This window comes from Mobula birostris, chromosome 29, assembly GCF_030028105.1.
Source record: "Mobula birostris isolate sMobBir1 chromosome 29, sMobBir1.hap1, whole genome shotgun sequence".
Taxonomy (NCBI): domain Eukaryota; kingdom Metazoa; phylum Chordata; class Chondrichthyes; order Myliobatiformes; family Myliobatidae; genus Mobula; species Mobula birostris.
In genome coordinates this window covers 31,237,293-31,249,409 of record NC_092398.1, presented here as the reverse complement: position 1 = coordinate 31,249,409, position 12,117 = coordinate 31,237,293, and the positions used below count along the sequence as shown (strand labels likewise).

General features: G+C 47.8%; 1 protein-coding gene across 4 annotated transcripts in view; it reads left to right on the top strand.

Annotated features, from left to right (window-relative positions):
* l1cama (L1 cell adhesion molecule, paralog a) overlaps positions 1 to 12,117 on the top strand; it is a 325,567-nt gene that overhangs the window by 298,291 nt on the left and 15,159 nt on the right. For 3 of the 4 annotated variants that reach the window (XM_072246918.1, XM_072246920.1, XM_072246917.1), the window contains 3 exons: positions 483 to 659; positions 2,705 to 2,824; positions 5,366 to 5,539. In XM_072246918.1, coding sequence (XP_072103019.1) covers positions 483 to 659; positions 2,705 to 2,824; positions 5,366 to 5,539 — 471 coding nt within the window. The remainder of the gene's footprint in view (positions 1 to 482; positions 660 to 2,704; positions 2,825 to 5,365; positions 5,540 to 12,117) is intronic. The other variant, XM_072246919.1, reaches the window with a different exon arrangement.

Genomic DNA, 12,117 nt, shown 5'->3' with positions numbered 1-12,117 from the left:
TGGAGGGAGTTTCACTCTGTGTCTGACCCCAGGAGTGTGTGATGGGACAGTGCGGAGGGAGCTTCACTCTATGTCTGACCCTAGGAGTGTGTGATGGGACGGTGTGGAGGGAGCTTCACTCTGTGTTTGACCCTGGGAGCGTGTGATGTGACGGTGTGGAGGCATCTTCACTCTGCGTCTGACCCCGGGAGTGTGTGATGGGACGGTGTGGAGAGAGCTTCGCTCTGTGTCTGACCCCAGGAGTGTGTGATGGGACGGTGTGGAGAGAGCTTCACTCTGTGTCTGACTCCGGGAGTGCATGGAGGGAGCTGGTGGTCTAACTCATGTCATTGGTGAGAATACTTTGAGTAGGGAAAGGCGGGAATGGCTCAGGGGTAGGGGGATGGGAAACATGCCAGAGAGCTCACTTGGAGAAAGTACAGCAGCTCATGTGTCGCCTATGTGTTGACGTAGAGCGTATCTTATATCTTTTGTCTGGACAGTCAATGGGACAGTGAGCGGTCCCCTAAGAGAGAAGATCGTACCATCCCCGACCACCACCAGGGTCACTATTCCGGACCTCCAGCCCAACTCCTCCTACAAGTTCTACGTGATGGGACAGACCTCTGTGGGCAGGGGCAAGGCAACCTTCAAGGGTATTTTCACCAGCCGGGAAGGAGGTAAGTACATAGAGTTGGGCAGCACAGAAGTTGGCCATCTGGCCCAACTGGTCCGTGCTGACCAACGCGCCTCCCGTCCAAGTTAGTCTCATTTACCAGTGCTTGGCCTTCTCAGCCTCTCCAATGCCTGCACTAACCAGTTGTGTTCAGTTCTGCTCACCTTATTACCAGATGTGGAAGCTTTAGAGAGGGTGCAGAGGAAGTTTACCAAGGTGCTGCATGGATTGGAGAGTGCAGGTTTAATGGCAGGATTTTCGCAGTTTGGAGGAACAGAGGGGGATCTTCGGGCCTACGATAATGAGGTAATGTCACAGCTCTATATATTCCTGGTTAGACCACACTTGGAGTACTGTGTTTACTTCTGGTCACCTCATTTTCAGAAGTAGAGGAGAATTACCAGAATGCTGTCTGGATTGGAGAGGATGTCTTATGAAGATACATTGAGTGAGCTAGGGCTTTTCTCTTTCGAGCAAAGGAGGATGAGATAGAGTTGTACAAGATGACCAGAGGCATAGATCGAAGCCAGACTTCTTCCCAGAGCATAAATGGTTAACACAAGCGGGCATAATTTTAAGGCGAGTGGACAAAAGTATAGAGGGGCAGATGTCAGAGGTAAGTTCTTTACACAGAGAGGCGGATGCATGTAACAACTGTCAAGCGTGCTGGTAGAGACGTTTAAGACGTTAAATGAAGGGCAACGTGGGAAGGAAGGGTTCTTGGAAGGCTGGCCCAACATTGTGGGCTGAAGGGCCTGTGCTGTGATGCTACAGTGTTCTGTGTTCTGTGGTCAATGATTCTCCACCATCAGAGTTCTTAATGGTCCATGAACCACTCTTCCTCTTTTGCATGTCTTACCGATGCCTTTTGCGTGGATGATAGAAGAATGGAGGGAAGAGATGTTCTTGAACCTGGTTGTGTGGGACTTCAGGAGGGTGAGATAGAGGGAACACTTGCTGTTGAGAAAGATTAGCGGTGATCTGTGGCCATCTCCTTGTCAGCCTATACTCTTCTGTAATATTCTATGTTTTATGTTGTTAATTAGATAGAGAATTGACAGGGATAGCAGGGCTGTGGCGAAGAGCAAGAGAACGGAGGTTTACCAGTAGCTGTGCTGAGACTGCAGTGCCCTGGAGGATTGGGTAGGGACTTGGACTTTGTCCACACCACCTCTGAAGGTTCAAGTTCAAATGTAAATTTATTATCAAAGTTCACGTGTGTCACCAAATACAACCTTGAGGTTCATTTTCTTGTGGGCATTCACAGTAGAACAGAGAACTCCAATGGAATCAGTGAAAAACTACGCACAGAGACTGACAAACGATCAGTGTGCAAAAGAAGACAAATTGTGCACAAAGGTAGATGGACACACAGATAGATAAATACACAGATAGGCAAGCAGACAGACAGACAGATACTGAAAGCATAGTAATACACATCAAAGTTGCTGGTGAATGCAGCCGGCCAGGCAGCATCTCTAGGAAGAGATATAGTCGTTTCAGGCCAAGACCCTTCGATGTGTGTTGCTTGAATTTCCAGCACCTGCAGACTTCCTCGTGTTTGCGTTTCTGAAAACATAGCTCTCAGTCCTTGAAAGTGGGTCTGTAGATTGTGGAATCATATACGGGAGATTGTGCAGATGCCGGATGTCCAGAGGAACACACACTTCAGGAGGAACTCATAACGTTAGACAGCATTTATGGAAATGAATAAGCAGTCGAAGGTTCGGGCAAAACTCTTCATCAGGCTGTGGAGTCAGTTCAGTGTTGAGGTGAGTGAAATTATCCAGTTTGGTTCAGGAGTCTGATGGTTGAAGGGTAATAACTGTTCCTGAACCTGGGAGTGTGGGACCAAAGGCTCCTCTATCTCCTGCTCAGTGGTAGTAGTGAGAAGAGGGCATGGTCTAGATAGAGAAAGTCCTTGATGCATGCGCTTTCTTGTAGCAGAGCTTCTGGTAGATGTGCTTCATGGTGGGGAGGGTTTGCCTGTGATGGACTGGGCCATTTCCAGTGTAAACCGTTGAACTGACTCTCTTGTACCTGTTACAGAGCCCAGGGTGCTGAAGAACATCAACTACACCGTGGGTGATACACACACCAACATCACCTGGGTCGGACTGGAGGGACATCGGGTCACAGAGCTCCAAGTTCAGTACATGAGCAACGATGGTAAGTTTAGGGCACATAGATACCTGCTCACAGGGAACCCAACTCCCCTGTAGGAATGTGCTGGGCAGCAGCAGGCAGGGCTGCCATTTCACTGCACCAACTATCTCTGAAACATTAACTCTTCCTGTCTCCACGGATGCTGCCTCACCACTTGTTTTTTACGGTTTTTGTTTTTATTTCAAACTTAGAATCACAGAGCACTACAGAAGCAGTCCTTTTGTCTCTTGCTGAGCTTTACTTTGCCTAGTCCATTGACCCGCACTAGGATCGTAGTCCTCCATATACACCTCACCCCCCATCCATGTACTTATCCAAACCTCTCTTAAACGTTGAAATCAAACACGCCTCCACCACTCCCGCTGGCAGCTCATTCCACACTGTCACTATCCTCTGAGTGAAAAAATTCCCCTTAAATATTTCACCTTTCACCCCCTAACATGCCCTCTAGTTCTGGTCTCACCTAGTCCCAGTGGAAAAATCCTGTGTCCATTTACCCTATCTATATGGTGGCAAGAACAGGAAGGCAGATTACTATCTGAATGGTGTCAAGTTAGGAAAAGGGAAAGTACAACGAGATCTAGGTGTCCTTCTTCATCAGTCACTGAAAGTAAGCATGCAGGTACAGCAGGCAGTGAAGAAATCTAATGGCATGTTGGTCTTCAGAACAAGGGGAGCAGAGTATAGGAGCAAAGAGGTCCTTCTGCAGTTGTACAGGGCCCTGATGAGACCACACCTGGAGTATTGTGTGCAGTTTTGGTCTCCAAATTTGAGGAAGGACATTCTAGCTATTGAGGGAGTGCAGCGTAGGTTCACGAAGTTAATTCCTGGGATGGCGGAACTGTCATATGTTGAAAGATTGGTGCAACTGGGCTTGTATACACTGGAATTTAGAAGGATGAGAGGGGATCTGATTGAAACATATAAGATTATTCAGGAATTGGACACGCTAGAGGCAGGAAACATGTTCCAGATGTTGGGGGAGTCCAGAACCAGTTTAAGAATAAGGGGTAGACCATTTAGAACGGAGTTGAGGAAAAACTTTTTCACACAGAGGGTTGTGGTTCTGTGGAATGCTCTGCCTCAGAAGGCAGTGGAAGCCAATCCTCTGGATTCTTTCAAGAAAGAGTTAGAAAGAACTCTTTAAAAGTAGCGGAGTCAAGGGATATGGGGAGAAGGCAAGAAAAGGGTACAGATTGTGGATGATCAGCCATGATCACGGTGAATGGCGGTGCTGACTCGAAGGGCTGAATGGGCTACTCCTGCACCTATTGTCTATTGTCTATATCCCTCATAATTTTATATCATCATTATCAGGGGTAGTGGGGTAGAGATAGTAAAGGCATCCGTTAGTCTTGCGAGAGCATGGATCTGTGCCTGGAAAGTCTTCGCTCTCCAGGGCGCAGGCCTGGGCAAGGTTATATGGAAGACCGGCAGTTGCCCATGCTGCAAGTCTCCCCTCTTCACGACACCGATATTGTCCAAGGGAAGGGCAAGGGCTGATACAGCTTGGCTCCGGTGTCGTCGCAGAGCACTGTGTGGTTAAGTGCCTTGCTCAAGGACACAACACGTTCCCTCGGCTGGGGCTCGAACTCACGACCTTCAGATCACTAGTTGAATGCTTTGACCACTTGGCCACATGCCCACGGGCTAGAGATATGTCTCTACCAAAGGAGGTGCAAGGCGCTCCTTCGCTCCACTAGCCTGCAGGTCACCCTTGGGCAAAGTGTAGCACCTGCTTATCCCCCCCCCACCACCACCCCGATCAGGGTCACCATGGGAGCATGTGGTGGAGGGTCGTGTGAACAACCAGTGCATATCACAAGCGCTGGTGATGCGACCACTGATGCTAGGCAGACAATCTCTGAAAAGTATTGATAATGGCTGGGGTCACCCGTCTCTTAAAGACACTGCCCAGAAGAAGGAGATGGCAAACCAGTTCTGTAGAAAAATGTGCCAAGAACAATCATGGTCATAGACCATGATCGCCTGCGTCATATGACACTGCACGTAAAGACGATGATAACCCTCATGATTTTATATCTCTTTCAGGGAATGAAGTCCTAGCCCGTATCTGCTCAGCACAATTGGCCCTCTGGGTGCAATGTAGTGGAGCAGTATTTATTGTAGCCTGGCTTCCAAAACGGCAGCAGGGAGGAAGCACCACACCATCGGCAGGGATGGTGAAGAAGGAATTCCGCGGTGTGGTAGGGGGTGGTGAAGAGAGAACATGCAACATAGCAGGGGGTGGTGAAGAGGGAGAGTTCTTGTTTTAATTTGAGAAACCACACTGCGTTCCCACTTAGGAGGCAGTAAAATACTATTGATATGAGATAATAGAGGTACTATTGGAGGAAGAGAAATGTGAGCCATCCTGGAGACTCATGTTTTATGCCTCTCAGATATATTATGGATTAGTATCCAGGATCCCTCCTGTGTTCCGTCTTCAACATCCAAACTGCGGGATCGTTGTGACATCCAGCAGTGGTGGCAACTCTACAGGTCGAGGCTGCATGGCTTTACTGTTGGTTTCTTGTTTTGCAGCCAAAGGTGATTGGAAAGACTCAAAGCCAGTCAACTCCACGCAGAACTTCTTCATGCTGGATGGACTGAAGCCGGGGACGCCCTATCGGATCAAGCTGTGGCAAGTCGGGCAGTTTGAGAAACGCCTGGTATGGGACAAGGAGGTGGAGACCCTCGGGCCAGGTTTGTCTACAGGTGGGACCTTGTGCTCAGTGATGCATTGGCGTCACACACTCCGAAGGCACCAGTCAGACACAGAGTGAAACTCCTTCTCATTGAGTGGTACAGCACAGAAGTAGCCCCTTCAGGCCTATTCATTCATAGAACATAGAACAGTACCGGCCCTTCGGTCCATGATGTTGTGCCAACCTTTCAACCAATCTATCTCTCCCCTCCCACAAAGCTCTCCATTTTTCTATCATCCATGTATCTATCTAAGATTCTCTTAAGTGTCTCTAGTGCATCTGCCTCTACCACCATCCCTGGCAGTGTGTTCCATCCACACACCACTCTCTGTGTAAAAAAAAAACTTACCTCTGACACCCCCCTATGCTTTCCTCCAATAATATTGAAAATTATATCCCCTCGTATTAGCCTTTTTGGGTCTGGGAAAATATCTCTGGCTACCCACTTGTTCTGTGCCTCTTGTCGTCTCTGTCAAGTCACTTCTCATCCTCCTTCGCTCCAGAGAGAAAAGGCCTAGCTCGCTCAACCTATCCTCATAAGACATGCTTTCTTATCCAGGCAGCATCCTAGTAAATCCACATCCTTCCAATATGGCACACCAGAACTGAACACAATATCCCAGTTATGGACTAACCAGGGTTTTGGAGAGCTGCAGTATTACCTCATGAAGACGTACACACCATACACCTTCTTAACTCCACCATCAACTTGTGTGGCAACTTTGAGGGATCTATAGATGCAGACCCCAAGATCCCACTGTTCCTCCACACTGCTAAGAATATTGCTGTTAACCCTGTACTCTGCCTTCAAATTCGACCTTCCAAAGTGAATCACTGCACACTTACAAAGAGCAGGGGTCCCAGAACCATGCCAAACAAGGTGCTTTGCTGAGTTAGATCCAATTGCCCACACTTGGCCCACATCCCTTTAAACAAGAGGTTTCCAACCTGGGGCTCATGGACCCCTTGCTTAATGGTGTTGGTCCATGGCGTTGAAAAGGTTGGGAATTAAACCCGTGCTGAAAATCTGTGGACAAGAACTGGAGGCCCTGCCCTTCCTGGAGTTGGAGACCATGTCTGGGTGTGTGAGCAGGTGGTTGGAATGGGAAATGGGCTTGCTTGCTTTTTTTTTGGTTGTTCTTATGTTGGCATTGGAATATGTGACAACACTTGCAGGCTAACCCCAGCAGATCCTTGACGAGCACAAAAAGCACATTTCACGGTATGTTTCGATGTAGATGAGATAAATGAATCTGAATCTATCTTGATGTCCTTTAAGCACCAACCACACTCTGTATGGGGAGAAAACTGCCTCTCAGGTCCCTTTCAAGTCTTTCCCCTCTCATCTTAAACCTGTGCTCTCTAGTTTTAGACTCCCCTACCTCATTCTGCGACCATTCACCTCATGATTGTGTATGCATTCAGAATTGCATCCTTGTTTTATATTCTAGTCCTCTCGAAATGAATGCTAACATTTTATTTGCCTTCCTCACCACCCACTCAACCTGCAAGTTAGCCTTCAGGGAATCTTCCCTAAAGCTTCTTCCCCTCTTCCATCCAATTTCTGAATGGACATTAAGCTCACGAACACTACCTCACTACTTTTTTTATTTCTATTTTTGCACAACTTATTTAATCATTATATAACTTGTTGTAACTCACAGAATAGTTTGCTATTGTATTGCATTCTACTGCTGCCGCAAAGACAGCTAACTTTCATGACATATATTGACTGCCGATATTAAACCCGATTCTGATTCTGGATCCTGCTTGAGGACTCCCAAGTCCCCTTGCACCTCGGATTTTTGAATTTTCTCCCCATTTAGAAAATAGTCTACGCCTTTTTGCCTGCAGTGTATTCCATCTGCCACTTCTTTGCCCTCTCTCCTAATCTAAGCTCTTCAGCAGGCTCCCTTTACACTACCTGCCCCTCCACCCATCTTCAGGAATGGATTCTCAATATTCCTGGATTTCAGTGCTTTAAAAGGGATAGAGAGGGCAGAAAAAGGGGAGGAGGGGTGGCATTACTGGTCAGGGATACTATTACAGCTACAGAAAGGATGGGTAATGTAGCAGGATCCTCTTTTGAGTCAATATGGGTGAAAGTCAGGAACAGGAAGGGAGCAGTTACTCTACTGGGGGTATTCTATAGGCCCCCTGGTAGGAGCAGATTGGGAGGCAGATTTTGGAAAGGTGCAAAAATAACAGGGTTGTTATCATGGGTGACTTTAACTTCCCTGATATTGATTGGCACCTGATTAGTTCCAAGGGTTTAGATGGGGCAGAATTTGTTAAGTGTGTCCAGGATGGATTCCTGTCACAGTATGTGGACAGGCCGACCAGGGGGAATGCCATACTAGATCTAGTACTAGGTAATGAACCGGGTCAGGTCACAGATCTCTCAGTGGCTGAACATCTGGGGGACAGTGACCACCGCCCCTGGCCTGTATAATTATCATGGAAAAGGATCGAATCAAAGAGGATAGGAAAATTTTTAATTGGGGAAAGGCAAATTATGAGGCTATAAGGCTAGAACTTGCGGGTGTGAATTGGGATGATGTTTTTGCAGGGAAATGTACTGTGGACATGTGGTCGATGTTTAGAGATCTCTTGCAGGATGTTAGGGATAAATTTGTCCCGGTGAGGAAGATAAAGAATGGTAGGGTGAAGGAACCATGGGTGACAAGTGAGGTGGAAAATCTAGTCAGGTGGAAGAAGGCAGCATACATGAGGTTTAGGAAGCAAGGATCAGATGGGTCTATTGAGGAATATAGGGAAGGAAGAAAGGAGCTTAAGAAGGGGCTGAGAAGAGCAAGAGGGGGGCATGAGAAGGCCTTGGCGAGTAGGATAAAGGAAAACTCCAAGGCATTCTTCAATTATGTGAAGAAAAAAAGGATGACAGGAGTGAAGGTAGGACCGATTAGAGATAAAGGTGGGAAGATGTGCCTGGTAGCTGTGGAAGTGAGTGAGGTCCTCAATGAATACTTCTCTTCGGTATTCACCAATGAGGGGGAACTTGATGATGGTGAGGACAATACGAGTGAGGTTGATATTCTGGAGCATGTTGATATTAAGGGAGAGGAGGTGTTGGAGTTGTTAAAATACATTAGGACAGATAAGACCCCGGGGCCTGATGGAATATTCCCCAGGCTGCTCCACGAGGCAAGAGAAGAGATTGCTGAGCCTCTGGCTAGGATCTTTATGTCCTCGTTGTCCACGGGAATGGTACAGGAGGATTGGAGGGAGGCGAATGTTGTTCCCTTGTTCAAAAAAGGTAGTAGGGAGAGTCCAGGTAATTATAGACCAGTGAGCCTTACGTCTGTGGTGGGAAAGCTGTTGGAAAAGATTCTTAGAGATAGGATCTATAGGCATTTAGAGAATCATGGTCTGATCAGGGAGAGTCAGCATGGCTTTGTGAAGGGCAGATTGTGTCTAACAAGCCTGATAGAGTCCTTTGAGGAGGTGACCAGGCATATAGATGAGGGTAGTGCAGTGGATGTGATCTATATGGATTTTAGTAAGGCATTTGACAAGGTTCCACACGGCAGGCTTATTCAGAAGGTTAGAAGGCATGGGATCTGGGGAAGTTTGGCCAGGTGGATTCAGAATTGGCTTGCCTGCAGAAGGCAGAGGGTGATGGTGGAGGGAGTACATTCAGATTGGAGGATTGTGACTAGTGGTGTCCCACAAGGATCTGTTCTGGGACCTCTACTTTTCGTGATTTTTATTAACGACCTGGATGTGGGGATAGGAGGGTGGGTTGGCAAGTTTGCAGACGACACAAAGGTTGGTGGTGTTGTAGATAGTGTAGAGGATTGTCAAAGATTGTATAGAGACATTGATAGGATGCAGAAGTGGGCTGAGAAGTGGCAGATGGAGTTCAACCTGGAGAAGTGTGAGGTGGTACACTTTGGAAGGACAAACTCCAAGGCAGAGTACAAAGTAAATGACAGGATACTTGGTAGTGTGGAGGAGCAGAGGGATCTCGGGGTACATGTCCACAGATCCCTGAAAGTTGCCTCACAGGTGGATAGGGTAGTTAAGAAAGCTTATGGGGTGTTAGCTTTCATAAGTCGAGGGATAGAGTTTAAGAGTTGCGATGTAATGATGCAGCTCTATAAAACTCTCGTTAGGCCACACTTGGAGTACTGTGTCAGTTCTGGTCACCTCACTATAGGAAGGATGTGGAAGCATTGGAAAGGGTACAGAGGAGATTTAGCAGGATGCTGCCTGGTTTAGAAAGTATGCATTATGATCAGAAATTAAGGGAGCTAGGGCTTTACTCTTTGGAGAGAAGGAAGATGAGAGGAGACATGATAGAGGTGTACAAGATAATAAGAGGAATGGATAGAGTGGATAGCCAGCGCCTCTTCCCCAGGGCACCACTGCTCAATACAAGAGGACATGGCTTTAAGGTAAGGGGTGGGAAGTTCAAGGGGGATATTAGAGGAAGGTGTTTTACTCAGAGAGTGGTTGGTGCATGGAATGCACTGCCTGAGTCAGTGGTGGAGGCAGATACACTAGTGAAGTTTAAGAGACTACTAGACAGGTATATGGAGGAATTTAAGGTGGGGGCTTATATGGGAGGCAGAGTTTGAGGGTCGGCACAACATTGTGGGCCGAAGGGCCTGTACTGTGCTGTTCTATGTTCATATCGTCTGCAAACCTGGCCACAAACCTATCAATTCCACCATCCAAATCCATGAGAGTGATCCATAACATAAAAGAGGCAATCTCTACACTACCCCCCCCTCCCCCAGCGGAACACTACTGGTCACTGGGAACCAACCAGAAAAAAGGCCCCCTTTATTCTCACACCTTAACTTTTACAGAATCCTGCAGTAGAATCTCACACACACTCTCACCGTATATGTGCACATACGTAGACACATATGCATTCATTCCCTCTCTCTCTCTCTCTCTCTCTCTCACACACTCACACACACACACACACACACACACACACACACACACACACACACACTCACTCATACTCATTCACTCACCATATATGTGCACATACGTAGATACATATGCATTCACACGCACACGTACACCATATCCTCATAATCATGAGTGTATGCTTGTGTGCATGTAAGGGTATGGAATGTGTGTGAATGCATATGTGTCCATGTACTGCATGTGTGTGTGTGTCTGTGTGTGCCTGTGTGTGTGTGGGGGGGTGGGTGCCCACAACGATGCACAGCAAGCTACCCATTAAAACTGCTTCACGGTTGTTCCAGTGAGACCACTTCTGTCTGCCTCCCCCTGCCTGAGCGATTTCTCACACACTGTCTTCAACAAGCATGTTGCTGGGTTGAAGGTGAAGGAGTGAAATAATGGAAGTAAGTTGAGTGGGAAGGGCCTGATCAGTCACACTGAGAGGAGCAGCCCATCAAGCTGCCGTGCACGTTCTCCCGCAGCCCCACTCCAGTGGGTCGTATAAATCAAAAGCGCTTAAAGCTTTTCATGTTGTTCAAGTCCAGAGAACACAGAAATGTGTCCAGAGAATTCCACTGAATTAGAGTTTAAACTGCCCTGGTGATTCGTCTGAGTCAATGAGGAAGCTCTTCATCCCCTCTGGAGCCTGTTACACAGGGAGATGAAGCCAATTGGCCTCTCTTGAGCCAGTTACTCAGGGTCAGGAGGCCATTCTACCCATCTTGAGCCTGTTACGCAGGGACAAGATGCCACTCAGCCCTCCTTGAGCCCGACATGGGGATTGGAGGCAACTCAGCCCCTCTGGACCCTGTTACACAGATGCAGGATGCTGATTAGCCATTCTAAACCCTGTTATACAGGAAGATGAGGCCATTTGGCCCCTCTGGACCCTGTTACACAGGAACTTCAGGTCATTCAGCCCAAATAAAATCTGTTAACGTGGGGACAGGAGGCCATCTGACCTCCCTGGAGCCTGTCGCAGGGTTACAGGAGCCCATTCAGCCCCTCTGGAGTCTGTTTCTCAGGTACAGGAGGCTGTTTAGCCCATCTTGATTCTGTTACATGGGGACAGGAGGCTCTTCAGCCCCTTTGGAGCCTGTTGCCCGGGTTCAGCCCATTTTGAGCCTGTACACAGGGGTAGTAGGCTGCTTAACTCCTCTGGAGCCTGTTACATGGGGACAGGGAGTTCAGTCTAAAAACAGTGCTCTGCAGGTGTTGGACTTCATAACCAAACAGACCTCAGACAGTCAGGGTGTACAAACACTCCTCCCTCCCCATCATCTTGAAAACGTGCCTCCCAGGGCTGTGCGTCGAAACCATCGCTGTAACTCTGCTCACACATGGCCAGGCACTCGAGTAATCACATGGTCAAGTTTGTCAATGACTCAACAGTGGTGGGGCTCATCACCAGCAATGATGAGACGGCCGACAGAGAGGAGGTGGAAGAGCTCGAAGTCTGGTGCCAGGCAGATAACCTCTTCCTCAGCGTCAATAAGGTAACTTAAAGGGAACTCGCACCGCTCACATCCCACTTCACAGTAATGGAAACTGCGAGCGGTTTCAAACTCCTGGCAGTGCACCTCTCACATAACCTCTCATGGCCCCAGAACACATCCTACACAATCAGCAAAGCTCACCAACTTTTTG